The sequence below is a fragment of the Glandiceps talaboti genome, chromosome 19 (genome assembly GCF_964340395.1).
Source record: "Glandiceps talaboti chromosome 19, keGlaTala1.1, whole genome shotgun sequence".
Lineage (NCBI taxonomy): Eukaryota > Metazoa > Hemichordata > Enteropneusta > Spengelidae > Glandiceps > Glandiceps talaboti.
The window spans coordinates 2,662,715-2,680,881 of record NC_135567.1 but is presented as its reverse complement, the minus strand read 5'-3'; the positions used below and the strand labels follow the sequence as shown (position 1 = coordinate 2,680,881).

The 18,167-nt window shown below is 36.1% G+C and overlaps 1 protein-coding gene across 3 annotated transcripts in view; it reads right to left on the bottom strand.

Moving 5' to 3' along the window:
* The window catches only part of LOC144449941 (uncharacterized), a 413,245-nt gene that overhangs the window by 7,942 nt on the left and 387,136 nt on the right, over positions 1 to 18,167 (bottom strand). For all 3 annotated transcript variants that reach the window (XM_078140494.1, XM_078140495.1, XM_078140496.1), the window contains one exon: positions 527 to 625. In XM_078140494.1, coding sequence (XP_077996620.1) covers positions 527 to 625 — 99 coding nt within the window. The remainder of the gene's footprint in view (positions 1 to 526; positions 626 to 18,167) is intronic.

Sequence of the window (18,167 nt, the reverse complement as noted above, 5' to 3'; positions counted from 1 at the left end):
CAATAGAGCACTAAATACTGGCAGGCTCGTAGGTTATTTAGCCAAACACAATTAAATATACAATAAAATATATTGAATATTCTTTTCATGTTTATAGCATTTTTATTGTAATAGCAGATGTTTATGATGTACCGGTATGCTTGAAATTGCTATAAAATGGTTGTAAGACTGTCAAGATTAAAACTACTTTAACAAAATATCTATCAGATTTAGCACTATGACAGATGATTAACTTTTTAGAGAATTGTATGCAAATCTTTAAAAAGTCTATAAAACTTCTATAGACGAATTTGTGTAAAGCATGTAAAAATCCAACTAATGAACAATGTTTTAGAATTTCTATAATAGTCTACAAAAGCACTATAAAACCTTTTTGTAAGGGTAGCTGTTTTTTATGAAAATATGCAAGTACTTACCTTATCAACTTGACAAATTACAGTCAAATATTCTCTGATGTCACATTGGGATGGGTGTATATGTCACAGAGTAGATAAATAACATATTAGTTCTTCTAAAATCAACTTACGATATTAACTTCATTTACTTGGGCCCCAGCTTCCAGCAACAATTTACAGATATCCAAATGCCCATTCTGAGCTCCCAAATGTAGACTTGTCCTCTTGTACTATAATTACAAGGATACAATAATTATTAATCGTCTTGTTATAGTATTGCAATGTATTATATCAATAATTATTATTTTAATCTCTTTGTGTAAATATACAAAAATTTTCTTGAAATGTTTCCAAAGTCTTATTATTATTATTATTATTATTATTATTATTATTATTATTATTATTATTATTATTATTATTATTATTATTATTACATAGATTGATTAATGAGCAAGGTCGGTAATTGTGAGTGACTGTCGGGTCCCACAGCCGCCGACCACCGTGAGCTGGATCCTGCTGTTGACAAAATGCAGAATGCACACATGCAACCACTTGTTTGTAATTTGCTGACTCAACATCTTAGTTCTCACTAGATAAGATTATACAAAAATCACCTTCACTCTCTAGAAATTCATTTGGCATGAGTAGCATTTAAAAAAAAACACAAAGAGAACACAACAAATACTAATAAAAATACTTGGTTTCCAGGGATCTCTGCCTGTGTGAATGTTGATGATATGCCTAGATTACTATAGGCAGTTCTGACTTCATATTTCTGATTGTGAACTTGACAACTTCAAAACATGGCCACATGGCTAAAACTAAGTGCAATGTTTTCTGGAAGTACTCAGTGCTTGCATTGAATGTGGTAGAATGAAAAAAATCAATCAATGAAATAGGATCCTTCCAATTGTCTATTGACTTTCATTACTTCAAAACAAGCTGTACCCAAATGAAATATGCATAAAATACACATAAATCACAAATTCAACATACACCCTATGTGAACTGGATTTCGTAAGCAGAGACCACAATGCATTGTGGGTAATGTCCCATACTGTGTAGGACTTGGTAGGGGAAACCCATGATCAGTCAATGAAGAAATAAACCTACTGTGCCCCCAGGTAAATCAAGAGTTCCAAGTGGGTCCTCTAGGCCCCCCTGGAACTATCAGCACATACAGACAAACTGACGACAGAAACCCGAACGTCTAAATATAGATAAAATTATACAAAGCAGATAATAGTCTCTGTTACCCAGACTCTTGCCATTGAGGGCTCCATCCCCAGCAGTGGTGGATCCCTCAATGGCAAGATCAAGACTCTGGGGAAACAAGACTAACATAATATGTTGCATCAAAGGTCAATGAAAGTTGGTGCAAAAAATAAGGTCACGTGATGGGTTTATTCTATGCTTTGTAACTGTGGATTATATCCATCATTGGGCGTGCACCTGATACAACAGTGGACACAGTAAACTTTCCGGTCCGTATTGAGGAAACTATGACTCGAGCGAAAACCGGGTCGAAATTTCAAGGCCTCAAGTATGCGTCCCGAATAAATTCGGAAAATCGATATTCCTAAATGTAATGCCAAAATTCATGTTGTTGGCACGAAAGAAGAGATGTCAGTTGAGGTTTAGGCATTTTCAGTATCTAAAATGGGGAACTCTAGTGAAAGTTACGGCGAGTTGGAAATACCAAAAAATAAGGCCCGTGAGCAGCCATTCAAAGTGTAACAGTTACTATATGGAGGATAGATTGTATGCAAATGAGGATGTTGCGGACTGGCTGATTATGTAGAAGGGGTGGAGAATTTGGATTTGAAGTTTACAACCCTGTTTCGAACAAACACTTGTCATTTGGGCACCCACTGCGTAGAATTATGACTATAGCACATATCACATTGCTTGTTTGACGTCAATAGTGTCTTTTGAAAAGTGGCAGTTTACTTAAAGTCTCGTCGACTGATTTCTAATATGGCTTCGGTCACAATGCTCATTAACATATTAATTTTTTTGTTAAATTGCAAGAAAAAAAATCATTAAAAAAATGAAGATGTGCTGACTTGAAATTAACAAATCTGAGTAAGCTACCTCCTGCGCATCAACACACCAGATATCAAAGCAATCTGACAGGTAGTATTTGAGGAGATGATGAAAATGTCATTTTTTGAAAACAAATCATAAAAAATTTAAAATGGCACAGATCAACTTGGCATGAACAAATCTGAATAGCCCCTCCCCCCCTCCCAAGGGAACATGCACACCAACACTGCGGGACGAACCGGTACCTATTTGTTTCATATTCCGCGAAGCGCCGACTGTGCCTGAAAGGTCAACAACGGGGTCAAATTTGACAAGCGTCTAATGAATATTCATAAGGCAGTATATTACCGTCCGGTTTACAACGATTTTGTTCGTGCTTGCCGCATGAGATATACATGTATGTCGACAGGCCCTATATTATTGTGCCAGTGTATTAATGTTTATGAATCAAGGAGATGCCTAAACTGGATAATTTTCTCGCAGTAGTCCTTTATTTATATCAGCGCTGCATTTTGGATTTTTGGCGCCGTCATTTTTAGAGACGACCAGCCAACATGTCGTAACATTGTATCAATTTCCAGTGAAAAGAATATCGATCGATACGTCCACTGTTGAGTTACAGTGGAAAGTTCGTTTGTATATTATTTACACTCCTTGATATTTTGTCGTGTTAGGACCTTATATCTTACATATATCAGCCAACATTTGGTAGTTTTGATTTTAGGATGAATTGCCCTTGTAATTCGTACTTTTTATAACATTTACTGACCTATTTTCGTAATTTCAAGCCTACTTTAAAGATGCGTGTTGGCGTAAATATCGTTAGTTTTGTCAACGGCTAAGAATATTTGACGATAAAATCATACTCAAATACAGATTACAATAATATAGAGTATTAATTCAAAATTCTAAAACGATACGAATTTAGCCTATTATAAAATATACAAAAATTTTCTTGAAATGTTTCCAAAGTCTTATTATTATTATTATTATTATTATTATTATTATTATTATTATTATTATTATTATTATTATTATTATTATTATTACATAGATTGATTAATGAGCAAGGTCGGTAATTGTGAGTGACTGTCGGGTCCCACAGCCGCCGACCACCGTGAGCTGGATCCTGCTGTTGACAAAATGCAGAATGCACACACGCAACCACTTGTTTGTAATTTGCTGACTCAACATCTTAGTTCTCACTAGATAAGATTATACAAAAATCCCCTTCACTCTCTGGAAATTCATTTGTCATGGGTAGCATTTAAAAAAATACACAAAGAGAACACAACAAATACTAATAAAAATACTTGGTTTCCAGGGATCTCTGCCTGTGTGAATGTTGATGATATGCTTAGATTGCTATAGGCAGTTCTGACTTCATATTTCTGATTGTGAACTTGACAACTTCAAAACAAGGCCACATGGCTGAAACTAAGTGCAATGTTTTCTGGAAGTACTCAGTGCTTGCACTGAATGTGGTAGAATGAAAAAATTCAATCAATGAAATAGGATCTTTCCAATTGTCTATTGACTTTCATTACCTCAAAACAAGCTGTACCCAAATGAAATATGCATAAAATACACATAAATCATAAGTTCAATATGTGTGTTTCTCTGTGCTCTAGGTAAACAGGATTTCGTAAGCCGAGCCAACAATGCATTGTGGGTAATGTATCATACTGCGTAGGACTTGGTAGGGGAAACCCGTGATATAGTCATAACATATGACAGTGAGTATGGTGATAAATTATTCAGTAGTAGCCCCATGTGTGTAGACACCACTATTTTGTCAAGTTGCATTCCAGTAACCAGAAAAGCTGCTTGCTGTTTTTAATATGTTAGAGTTTTCAATGTGTCGTGTCATGTGAGTGATGTAACTGTCATAAGTTGGAAGCTTCTTGCTACTGTTTTCCTGTTTTAAGCTGTTTACTTCACTACCGACATTTTCACTCAACCCGTCCTATTTTTAACTTTGATGTTTCCTGTGTAATTCAAATGTGCAATTGATCCAGTAAATAAGTTCCTATCATTTTCAATGTACAGGGTCCTATATCACTACAATTCCACGAGTATCTGCACTAACCCTGAACTATTACTTATACCAGTCCAACCATGGCTCTTGCAATGTCTCGACCAATGAGAACAAAGAAACCTCCACACATTTACACTCCTTCAATATCAAATTTTGATGGTAACAGAACTAACACCAACTATTCACAGAATACCAGAAAAACCATTACCAAGAAAAATGAAGCAGCTTCAAGAGTATTACATTGTGAAACTGAAATAACTGGAGGTGGTATTGTACTAAGTTTATCGGCTGCTACATGTGAGCTCATAAAGAACTGTTGTGTTGACTACTATAAAGATAAACATACTACAATGCATTCAAAGATATATAATAATGGTCTTGAATGTGAACGTTCTCTGTCAATTAAAGCATGTCCACTCTTCAGAATCAACATATATCACACAACATCAACATCATTATGATAAACGGAAGCAAAATAGACAAGTTCCTAGTTAATGATCTCCATCATTTTTTATCCTGATTGAAAGGCGTGGGCATGGGCTATATCTGAACTGGTGCCCATGCCCACACCGTTTCACTAAGTGAGTTACACAGCCAAACAAAAGCGACCTTACATTAGCATCGAATGAAACTACAATCAGTCACAGACAGGCAGTTGACAACGTTGTAAACGTTTCAACTATAAACAAATTCAGTGATTGTATTAGTATATTTAAAGGTAATTTGATGCTACCTCTATACATCCCGTCTGAATACCATGTAGACGCGTACATACATGTTATAAGGATGAACGCAAACTCTGTAATACATGTGTTATAGATGCTCATGAAACAGAACGTCTAGGGGATACACAGACAGTTTATAGTGTACGGAACGCAACGCAATGCAAAGCAACCAAAATTTTCATGATAAGGACAATGCCCTTTTCTGAGTTCATATAACACAACTGTGGCAAATATTTCTATGAATCGAACAATACTTCATGACTACGTTCGAGAAGAAGAGTACTACAGAGAACGTGTAAACGTTTGCTGAAATAAACATGAACACTACGTGATCACTTCATAGGCAAATGTGAATATTTCCATACTACAAGAGTTAACTTTCTATCCAAAGCTGAAAATACTACATAAACATTTACCAATCCACATCCACAAAGGAACATCAACAACAAATATGACATAACTTGTTCTAGACTTTACTAAACTAGAGGAAATAAATAAATAACTACCTGAAACAGATCTTTAACAAGCGACCTATCGGTCAGAATAGCTCAGCTGTTTTGGTTTTTTTTGTAACATGTAGAAGTTGTTCAGTTGTTCAGCTCTTCACTTTGCAGTTTTGTTTTAACGATGTAATAAAGTGGTTAGTGGTTTCATATGATATCTCACTATAAAACACATTTTACACAGACAGTTGGTAATGTATTGTACTTTTATACCAGAGTCACCTGCCCATTTTGTAACGAAAATCTACTGTTATGAAAAATTGCACAAAATCTCAGAAAAAAATGACTGGGAAATGCACACAAGAAAAAGAAAAAAAGAGGATTTTGAGGTTGGCTATAAATAATTCCAGTGTCTTACAGCTTTAACCCTGGAAAATTTTTAATGATGAATGAAATAACTTAGGGATCTAAAATAATTTTGAGGCAATTCGAATTTCAATTTTCTAACAAATTTACCAAGTCAACAACATTCAACTTGTACTAGTTGTAGTAGACATAACATCGTCTGATATTTTAATTTACAGAGTTTCTTGTGACCGGCGCCTATCGGCAGACTCGGCCAAGTTTTGTTCATCATTCCATTGTATTTAAACCTTATACTTGATATTTCGCAATATTTATAATTCTAAACAAAATACCTCAACATGCCTCACCTCGCTCGTACACAAAGCAGTCCCGGCATGATCACTGACTAGTCTTGCTTGCATACAGAGTAATCCGGGACTCGATTCTGACAATGGTCCCTACTATTTGATTAGAGTCAAGTCAGCAATATAGACTCGTGCACCACCTGTCGCATGTAAGCAGGGCTAACCACTGACATGACCAGAGAGAACCTTTTCGGCTTTACATGTAAAACAGGGAAAGATACGAAAAATATAATGCAAAGTCTATAGCCAAATTAAAGTTGTAATTATTTTAGTTATTTTTACTTGCCAAATATTTGCATTTTGGAAATGGCAAGACACGTTCATGTCGTATAACTTTACATGTAAACTGTCGGCCAATAAACAAAGTTTGGTCGATTCACAGTCGGCAGTGAGACTGCTCTTGCATAACTGCAACCGCATGCCTGGGCATGCCTTCCTTAGCCAAGTTGTCTTCATTCTGGTTCACTGTCACTCCAAATTGCACGACAATATAGAATTAATCACAAGTTACATGTTATCTGAAAACATCAAACTTTTATAGTGGGTCTGAAGTGTGATTTTAGTGAGAACCAAGAACGTCCTGTGGTGCTACTTGCTGTGGAAAATCGCCCGGTGAAACAAGGTCAGCTTCAGCTTCTGGTCAAATCAGTTACTTGCCATAGTTATTTAAAACACATAAAAATACACCTTTTTGCGAAATTTGTGAAACTTTCCGGTCCGTATTAAGGAAACTACACGGGTCGAAGTTTCAAGGCCTCAAGTATGCGTCTCAAATTCGTCGGAAAATCGGTATTCCTAAATGTTATTCCAAAATTTGGTAGGAAAGAAGAGATGTCAGTTGAGGTTTAGGCATTTACAGTATCTGAAATGGTGGACTGTAGTGAAAGTTACGGCGAGTTGAAAATACCCAAAAATAAGGCCCATGAGCAGTCATTCAAAGTGTAATGGTTGCAAACTGATAGATGTATGCAAATGAGGATGTTGTGGACTGGCTGATTATGTAGAAGGGGTGCAGAATTTGGATTTGAAGTTTACAACCCTGTTTCAAACAAACGCTTGTCATTTGGGCACACAATGCATAGAATTATGACTATAGCACATATTACATTGCTTGTGTGACGTCAATAGTGTCTTTTGAAAAGTGGCAGTTTACCTAAAGTCTCATGGTCTGATTTCCAATATGGCGTCGGTCATAATACTCATTAATATATTCATTTTTTTTTCAAATTACAATTTTTTTTTTTTTAAAAATAGAAAAGAAGATGTGCTGACTTGAAATTAACAAATCTTAGTAAGCTACCCCCTGCGCATCAACACACCAGATATCAAAGCAATCTGACAAGTAGTATTGGAGAAGATCATGAAAATATCATTTTTTGAAAAAAAAATCATAAAAAATTGAAAATGGCACAGATCAACTTGGCATGAACAAATCTGAATAGCCTCCCCCCAGGAAACATGCACACTCAATATCGAAGTATTCTGGCTGTTACTTTCGAAGAAGATGATGAAAATATAAAAAGTTGACGGACACCTATACCTCTATACTCTATACCCACTATACCTAAAGCTACACTTTCAGCTTTCGCTGACAGCAGAGCTAAAACCTGGAGCGGGTTTTTAGACAGTATTGCTTTGACCTGCACATAACCAGGAATAGGCTGATATCCAATGTTACGTAGTAACATTATGTCATTGTGTGTAATCTAGTGGATTACTGTCTTGTACTCTGTACGGTCTTATTTTTGTGTTCTTTTGTTGTTTTAAATTTAAGTTTCAGTTATTGGACTTCCTGAGCCGAACTACAATGGCTGGACGTACCAACTGAACTGAACTATGGTACATCACACACACTTCTGAATTGCTCCAAGATTAACATCTGTTTGAGATTGTTTGAAAACAGAGTTATTAGCATAGATGAACGGTATTAATTCTGTAATCTGTATTGAAACTGTAAGTTCATTCAAGCTATAGACCTGATAAAGTGTCTTGTCCATTACTCTGTCTTACTATCTATGTGTGGCTTAAAGTCAAAAACCACTGGAAAGATTATTTTGATATTTGGTAAAGATGTTCAGTTCAGTTTCTTGTTAGTATATATTTTCAAATAAAATATATACATCTGCCTAGCAACATGACCATGCCCACAGCAACAGCCAACTGGTGTGGCATATTGTAAATATAACAGGGGTGGATAGGCAAATAAACATAAAAAATAGTGTGCAAATATGCCTAGCAACATGACCATGGACATAGCAACAGCTAAACAGTGTTGTTTATTGCAAAATGTAAAGATAGGAATGGGTAGGGAAATGAATAAACTTCTTTAGTATGTTTGCAAATAAGCCTAGCAACAAGACCACATCCATAGCAACGGTCAAATGATATTGCATATTAGATAAAAACAGTGATGAGTAGGCAAGTCACTACACATTTAAAAGCAAATGCCTGTATAACTCCACAAGCTATCAACATCATTATACAGGCAAGTGAATGAATATTCACAACATTTATGCAAATATAATTAGCAACAAAACCATCCCCCTGATGCTGAAAATGTGCAGTGACTGCATATATTCATTGTTCCCAAATTTACTTTCAAACATTAGAATTTAATGTGTTTATGTCCATAAGCTTATGAACTGATATTGTCATCCAGTACATATATTTTATCACCAAAATAACTTAAGATTGTTTTATTTCTTTAATAACTAATCAATGGGTTATACTTCTAATATATTTCATAATGACAGGCATCTGTTTACTGGTATTATTTAATATCTACTATTTAAAGCATAATTCACTGTTCAATGATTTGTACATGAAATATTGTAATAGGATTTGAAACTTTTTTACTGTTGAAAAAGTCTTGGATAATTATGCTTGCGAAAACACATGAAACACAGGTTGATGGGCACATTTCATCTTGAATGTAAAGATATATACTAAAGCACACATTCTATGCTCAATTGACCATTCACCCTGGGCACTGTACCCACTCCTACCTTAGTTATCTTTGCTACTATTATCTTTGACCTTCGCACATAGCTGGCAGCTCACGTAAGTATACTACAATCACTCTCATATCTCCACTTGTACATGAGATCCCCTTGGACTCTTAGAAATTAGCAAGTAGACATCACACACATTTAAATCCGAACCAAGCACACACTAAGAACTGTGGAGAACTATCAATTCTGTTGCATTCATTCACCTCCATGGAAGTTCCCCACTCCTACCTGATCTTTTGCGTAAACTCCCTTAATTTCCATTAATGTCCAAATTTAAATAACATACGTGTATGGCTGAATAATTAATGCAAACCATATAAAGGGACTGGACAGTTTCTTTGTCTGGGGAGGAGGATTGGAAGCGGTCTCTCCCTGTTTTTGAAATTGGCAGTAGAGAATTTGGGTCATTTCTACAATGGCATGACCTTGTTGGAATTATGGTATATATTCGTGTCCCTGTTTCTTATCTGTATTCTTTAATATTATTTCATCCAGAGTGATATACATAACTATACATATACATAATGTATTACCTACCAAACAAGTTACAGACCATGTCACATTCTATTCTTCAATATAAAGGGATTAATACACATTGTACATTTTCTATTTTGGACACTACCCGGTACATGTTATTGACACTAATACAAATCACCACATCTCATCAGACTTCAGTTTGTATTATACATTGTAGGTATTAGCACCTAAAGTTCTCTAACATACCAGTGACTTTACTATATTTACAATGGTAATATGCCACTATACCAATGTTATGGACACTACATGGACCGTTTTGTATGTGTTATGCATGTGAAACTAATCTTGTGACAGCCACTTTGAAGTCCAAACTGAGTTCAGCTTCACTGCTAAAGAAATTGGTTAACATTACGGGCATTTGACTAAATGAACGTATAGATTATGAACATAACACAGACACACAACTAATTTTGAAAAGACATATTATGATCGATCTTTTTTAAAACTGGACTTTCGTAATTATAGTTTCAAATAAAATTCCATTTAAAGTGAATGAAAAGTGTGATTTTTTAAATGTGTAAATTTGAAGTTGTTTGGTTTGCTTGCTGCCCTGTGGCCTTGACTAGGATAATATGTGGCTTGTTGACAACACTAATCCACCGACCTTTATGCACATTCTCAAGTTATACGTTATTATTACTGATATTTGACAACTCATATTCCAGTCACTTGTTATTGGCAACAGAAATTAAACCCTGATTAAAATCAGTTGTCAATAAAAACTTTTACACCAATTACCGATTGTTGTTACAATAGAATCATAGACCCACGCTTGCAACTATAATACAGTATTATATAATGGTAGGCCTTGATTTCTGTAGTTCCTCCTATCGTGGTCAATGACACCTGGCTGTTCTTATTTCAATGACCTAATCATAGTTACCAATTCTAGTCAGTCAGATGTAATCTGTACAAACCCTGTGATTCTGCTATTTGTCATTATTGGTTTAATATGATGACCATGGTCAACCATGGTAATTTGCGCCATTTAACAAACCATGATGACCATATTCAACCATGGTTGACAACCATAGTCAATCATGGTAATTTGTGCCAATTAACATTTCCATTGCATCATGGTTGACCATGGTAGTTCATGGTCAACCATGGTTGATGACCATGGTTGATGACCATGGTCAACCATGGTTGACGACCATGGCCAACCATGATAATTTGTGCCAATTAACATTTCCATAGCATCATGGTTGACCATGGTTGACCATGGGCATATAACCATGAACTACCATGGTACTTCATGGTCAACCATTGCCACTTTCGCCTGGGTCATTTAAAACTTACAAAAACTTTAGCTTTTCGAAATTTAGAAATATTACCTTCAAGGCTACAACTAATCTACAAATTGCCTTAGTAGACACACACAAACTCTAGTTCTTCTAGGGGAGATCCCTAGGACTTCCTCACCCCCAGAGGTCAAGTATGCAGTCAACCAACAATCAGATACTCCAAAATGTACTTTCATAATGGTATTAAACTTGTCATAAACATTTTAACCAATGGCATTGTAGCACAACTGTATAGTTTAAAAAAATGTTTATCCACATGTTGAACCATGCTAGTTATAGGTGGTCATTTGATGAATGATTATCCAGTTGCCTATCCAACCATGCTGTTATCTTTGCAATATATGCGATCATTTGGCTGTTGGTATGGGCATGGTCTTGTTGCTAGGCACATTTACATACATTTTTAAAATATTTATTCTTTTGTCTATTAATTCCTGTTATCTTTGCAATATATGCGATCGTTTGGCTGTTGGTATGGCTAGGGTCTTGTTGATAGGCATTTAAAAAAATATGTATTCATGTCTATTACTTCTTGTTGTTATCTTTGCAATATACGTGACCATTTGGCGTGGTCTTGTACAACGGGTTGTAGTGGGTGGAGAACGTTCCACATGGGCAGGTATGGAATCAGCCATCCCACAGGGAACAGTACTCGGACCACTGTTATTTCTCATATACATCAACGACCTACATGAAAACTTACACTCAACTGTACGACTGTTTGCAGATTGACTGCATAATTTATAGAAACATCAATAGTAAACATGACACTAAAACACTCTAGGAAGACCTAGACACATTATCTCAATGGGAAACCAAGTGGCAAATGAAATTCAATCTAGATAAATGTTATGTATTACAAATTCCATCATCATCAAGGTCAGAAATCATCACCAAATATGTTTTAGACAACTCTATTTTACAGGAGACAAAAATCCATCCATATCTAGGGGTAGACATTCATCAAAATCTCAAATGGAACACACATGTAAACAAAATAACAACATCCTCTGCAGGACGAACCCTTGGTTTCATTCGCAGGAACCTAGACTTATGTACAAGATCAAATAAAAAAGCAGCATACATCTCTCAGGCCAACCCTAGAGTACTGCTCTGTAGTGTGGAATAACTACACTAAAGAATTAGTACAAAAGGTAGGCAAAATACAGAGAAGGGCAGCAAGAATGGTCTACAACAACTATGACTGGAAAACGAGTGTAACAGAACTCATAAACGAATTGGAATAGGAGAACCTATCAACGAGAACATCAACATCAAGACTTAGCATATTAGACAAAGCCACAGGGGACCATTTGGCACTGCTGGTACAAAACTACCTGTCACCAACTCAATGACAAACTCGGCATACACACTCTAAAAGCTTCACACAACACCAGGCACGCATACACTACTGTCACAAATACTCAATTTATTCCATGGACCATCAGATATAGTCAACATAACAGATTCAGAACAATTCAAACAAGCATAATCAACATTCAACAGAACACAGGACAACAACATCAAGGACTAATAACAATCATTGCACACATCACATCCTACTCGTTTCGTTCCACTAGGGACGTTGAGTAGTATATCCTAAAGAAGAAGAAAAAAGTATGGATGGATATGTCAAATAGGGCTAAAAATGTGTCTTTATGGTCAAAAATTATTAATTTCCAAAACTACTCAGCAGATTGGACTGAAATTTAATGGGGATGCATCTATGGGTGTACAGATAAAAAAATTAAAGCATATAATGATCTCATCAGTGATCAAATTAGGTGTAAAAATGTGAATTTTGGTCAAAAATTTATATCTCAAAAAGTACTTGGTCAATGAGACTGAAACTTGGTGAGATGTTTCTAGAAGTGTTACGCTGCAGATTTTCTTCAAAATATTTTGACACAATTGGCCCTGGCAACCATGACCACGGCCTTAGCAACAACCAAATAGCAGTATATTTTGGTCAAAAATAATAACATCATCTACTAGGCAAGTGAGTAAACATTCACAAAGATAACAGGGATTCTTAGACAAGTGAACAAACATTCAGGTGTATGCAAATATGCCTAGCAGCAAAACCACGCCCATAGCAACAGCCAAATGATAATGTATATTGGAAAGATAACTGATCATTAGACAAATGAATATAATTTTACTGTATATTAATTTTACAAAATCACAAAGACAGTGAGACTTGCAAAAATATAAAGGAAATTAAACTGTAATTCCTCTTTGGAAATTTAACTTGTGAAGAAAGATAATGGTAAGCTTTAACAAGGGAATCTTACTTCACAAGAGCTTGTTAGACATTTTAATGAAATAGTTCCTATTATTACACAAGTCAAGCTAGATTTGTGACGTTTCCCAATTTGTTTATATAGTCTACAAAGTACCTTTTTCTGAGTACAGTGAATGGGCACTTGTCTAAGTTCAGTTTCAATTTCTGAATTCAAAAATCCTTAAAGATAGTATAATATCATCCATGTCATAGCTTCATGTCAATCATTGATGGAGTTCAATCCTATTTCATGAGAAATGACAGTATGTACATTTGTAGATTTTTATATTGATATGTATAGTTCTATATTCTGATCACAGTAACTCTAGTATATATCGTATAGAACATGTAGCAGGAATCCCTGACAATAAATACACTCAAGATCATAGTTTTTGAAAAAATAAGTGTATGCACCACCATTACAATTGAACCATTGATTTGTCATGCTTTGAATATGCAAAATACAGTATCAACAATCAAAATAATATTAATTTTTGAGTGGTCACTAAGTATTCAGCTAAGGGGTCATGTTTGAATGAACAGCGCTTTGTGCGCGCTCTGCAAAAGTGATTGATAAATCTGCCAAGTACAGACCGTAAATAGCCGAGAAAAGGACCAAGATTTTCTTCAGTTGTGAGGAAAAATGTATTAGTTCATTTGGTCGCGTGTCAACTGCTATGGATACTCGCTCTGTGTTGAGAAGCCGGCCACAAAAAACTACTAGTATGTGCACGTCAAAATACTTCCAAGATGGTAGCCACGAGGCAGCATGTGACTCAGGTTCTGACACCTGCACTCGCAGTAGTAACCCAAGTTCTGACACTCGCAGCGGTACGTCGGAAGACGCAACTAGCATACCTGTCATGGAAATGAGGTCAATTATTAATGAATGCCTTGCCGGACTAGTTTCAACTGTGGACGGTATGGCTAAAACACTAAATGAAATGAGAGAAGAGCAGAAGGTAATACTAGGGCGCATAGAGACGGTTGAAAGAAAAGTTGTTGACATTGAGGCCAGCGTCAACTACACAGAAGACGAACTGACAACTCTGAAGACGCGGGTTGAAGACCAGGAAAAGCGATATGAAGAACTGGCTAATTCTCTGCAGACTACGAATGATAAGATGAAAATGATTGAAAATACGTGTTTAAATATGGAAAGGTATTCAAGATCATACAATCTGCGCTTCGGTGGAGTGAAGGAAGAAAAGCGAGAAAGCTGTGTTGAGGTGATAAAAACTATACTGAAAGAAAAGCTTCGCATGTCGGACATCATTATTGATAACGCGCACCGCACACCACCAGCTAGAAACCCTGTCAATGGAAACCGTCCTCTGTCTCCAAGACACATAATTGTCAAGTTCCCTCTACGAATACAGCGACAGCATTCTAATGAAAAAACGAGAAGTACTGAAAGATTCCGGAATATTTGTGCAAGTTGATATGTGCAATGCGGACTTTAAACTAAAGCAAGGACTGAGAGATGTAATGGAGAAGGCCTACAAGGAAAATGTGTTCGTTTTGCAAACGGCAAGCTTACGATCAATGGTACTCGTGGCACTTGACATTCGAATTAATCGAGACTGAAATAACAGATTGGTCTGTATGAACATGTTAAACCACATTTTTGCTATTTATTTTGTGTGTATCTATAGCTATTTATTCACAGTAAGATGTAGAAAATGCCGTGTTTTTTTTTTCTTTTTCTTTCATTTTTCAAGATTTTGGGTGTAGAAATTTTCAGGTAAAGTATTTTGGGGCCGTGGGCCCGGGGTGACGTGTAATATTGCTCTTGCAAGTATAGAGTTACTTTCCCCTACCTGTTATGCTTGAATAGTCCTGATAATTATGCACCTGTTTTTTTTGTTCCGTTTTTGCTTCACGGCTATTCTGTTTTATTGAATGAACATGGGATTGGCAGTAGATCAGTATGCTAATTTATAATGGAATTTGCATTCTCGCACATTTGTATAACTACACATTGTTGCAGTTTTTGTCACCTATTTTTTCTAACATGATGGGCAGCTTCCAATGCGCCTGTTTGGCAGCATGGTTTTTCTTTTTGAACTGTTTTCCGTTTTTCTTCGCATGTGGGATTTCCACTGATGTTGTAGTTAGTGGGGGTGATTTTTTCTGCATTGCGAGTTTTTGTGGACATGTCTTATTTGGTTGTCTAGTGTATGTTTTCATGTTTTCACCGTTCTGTAAAATTAGATTGAATTTTATTCATAGTATTATTGTACAGTGTCTGAAAACTTGAAGGTAATTTCTTTTAACATCAGAGGTTTGGGAAACCAAAGAAAGAGGAAAAAGGTTTTTGACTGGTTGAAAAAAGGTAATTATAATATCATTATGCTCCAAGAAGCACACAGTACACAAGATGGTGAGACCAATTGGTCCAAACTCTTCCCTGGTCACTTTGTATTTTCCCATGGAACATCTGCAAGTAGAGGGGTTGCTACAATTATTAGAGATGTTGACTTTGTGATTCACAAAGTTAAGACTGACTTAGATGGGAGATTTAATATCTATAGACATAGCAAATAAGCCACTCCTTTTGATTAATACATATGCACCAAACTTTGAAGGCCCCCATAGTTTATTTATGGAACAACTGTCTGATGTACTTAGTGAGTTCCACACTGATCCACAAAGGGAAATTATTTGGGGTGGAGATCACAATTTTTGTTTAAACCAAGTATTGGATAGATATGGTGGGAATGACACTGCCTGGAAACGGTCTGGTGAGATGTTTGAAAACGTTATGAATGATTTGGACTTAATTGACGTCTGGCGTATTAGAAATCCATCATCAAGACGGTATACTTGGCGCCGTTTACGCCCAATTTTAACCCAGAGTCGTTTGGATTACTTATTAATTAGCAATTCACTTCAGTCATCAATTAGTTTATGTGATATTGTGCCAAACATCTTATCAGACCACTCTGCCATTGTGCTTTCCATGGGTGATAAAAGGGGAAAACTAGGTAATTCTCTTTGGAAATTCAACAATAGCCTTCTAAAAGATTCTGAATATCCACAGCTTATACAAGATAGTTTACAGGGATGGGTGATGGAGTACCATGATCCACAAAACAAACAGGGGTTGTGGGAATTCATTAAGTACAAAATTAAAACCATTACAATCAACTATAGCAAAACAAAAGCAAGAGAGAGAAATATGCATGTAACTACCCTTGAATCACGCTTGAGGGACCTTGACATGGAGCTTTGTAACAGGGAGTCAGAGGAGGTTAAATCTGCCATAGAGAAAACTCGTAATGAGTTACAACTTGAATATGATCACCTGACAGAGGGTGCTATAGTAAGGTCTAGCTAGAGTACACTGGTATGAGTTAGGTGAAAAAACACTAAATATTTTTTGAGTTTGGAAAAATATAAGGCAAAAAAATCACAAATTACACAACTGTATGATTCTTCAGAAAATCTGTTGACAAATCCTAAGGATATTAAAAATTATATGAAGGCCTTCTATGCCAAGCTCTATGCCACGCGTAACTATGTTGTTGATGATTCTGTTGTCGACTTGTTCCTTAATGAGGCAAACTTTCCAAAACTCAGTCAAAGTGACCAGGGAGGATGTGAGGGGACACTTACACTGCAGGAGTGTTTCAACTCTCTCTCCAGTATGAATAAGAATAGGACACCAGGTAATGACGGCCTTACAGTTGAGTTCTATCAAACTTTTTGGCATAGCGTGGGACCTTTTGTCATTGATTCCCTAAATGAAGCATATAAAAAGGGTCATCTCTCTAGTAGCCAATCTCAGGGAGTGATTACTCTTATAGAGAAAAAAGATAAAGATAAAAGATATATTTCTAACTGGCGCCCTATAACTTTACTAAATACTGATTATAAAATAGGTTCTCGTTGCATTGCTAAAAGAATGGGAAAAGTTCTAGAGAGTCTTGTCAGTGTAACCCAGACAGCCTTTGTCAAAAATCGCTCTATTGGCCAATGTGTTCGTTTGATTGAAGGCATTCTGGATTATACAAAGGACTTGGACTTACCTGGTGTCCTATTGGCCAATGACTTTAAAAAGGCTTTTGATAGTTTGGAATGGAAATTTATGTTTCAATGTTTGGAAAATTTTAATATTGGACCTTCCCTTATTACTTGGGTCCTACTTTTTATCATAACCCTTCAAGCTGTGTCATGAACAGAGGTTTATCTACTGGTTACTTCGATCTTACAAGAGGAGTCAGACAAGGAGACCCATTGTCACCTATTTTATTCATACTCTCATTAGAAGCCCTATTAATTAAACTACAGCTGGATGAGAATATACAGGGTATTGGGGTTGAGGGTTATGAGATTAAAAGTTCTGCCTATGCTGATGACCTTACATGTTTTTTAAGTAACGAACAATCTGTCAAGAACCTTTTTTCACTACTCAGTAATTTTTCATTGGTATCGGGTCTGAGTGTAAATTATGACAAGTCTGAAGCACTTTGGTTAGGGAAATGGAGTTCTCGTCAAGATAGGCTGTTCGCGGTGAAATGGCCTATGTCACCTATCAAGATTGTTGGAATTTTCTTTTCTTATAATCGCAAAGTAGCATATGAGAAAAAATATGAGCTCGCCAATTAAGAGTCTTACAAATGTATTACACAGTTGGAATTGGCGCAATTTATCTATTATTGGTATAACTTA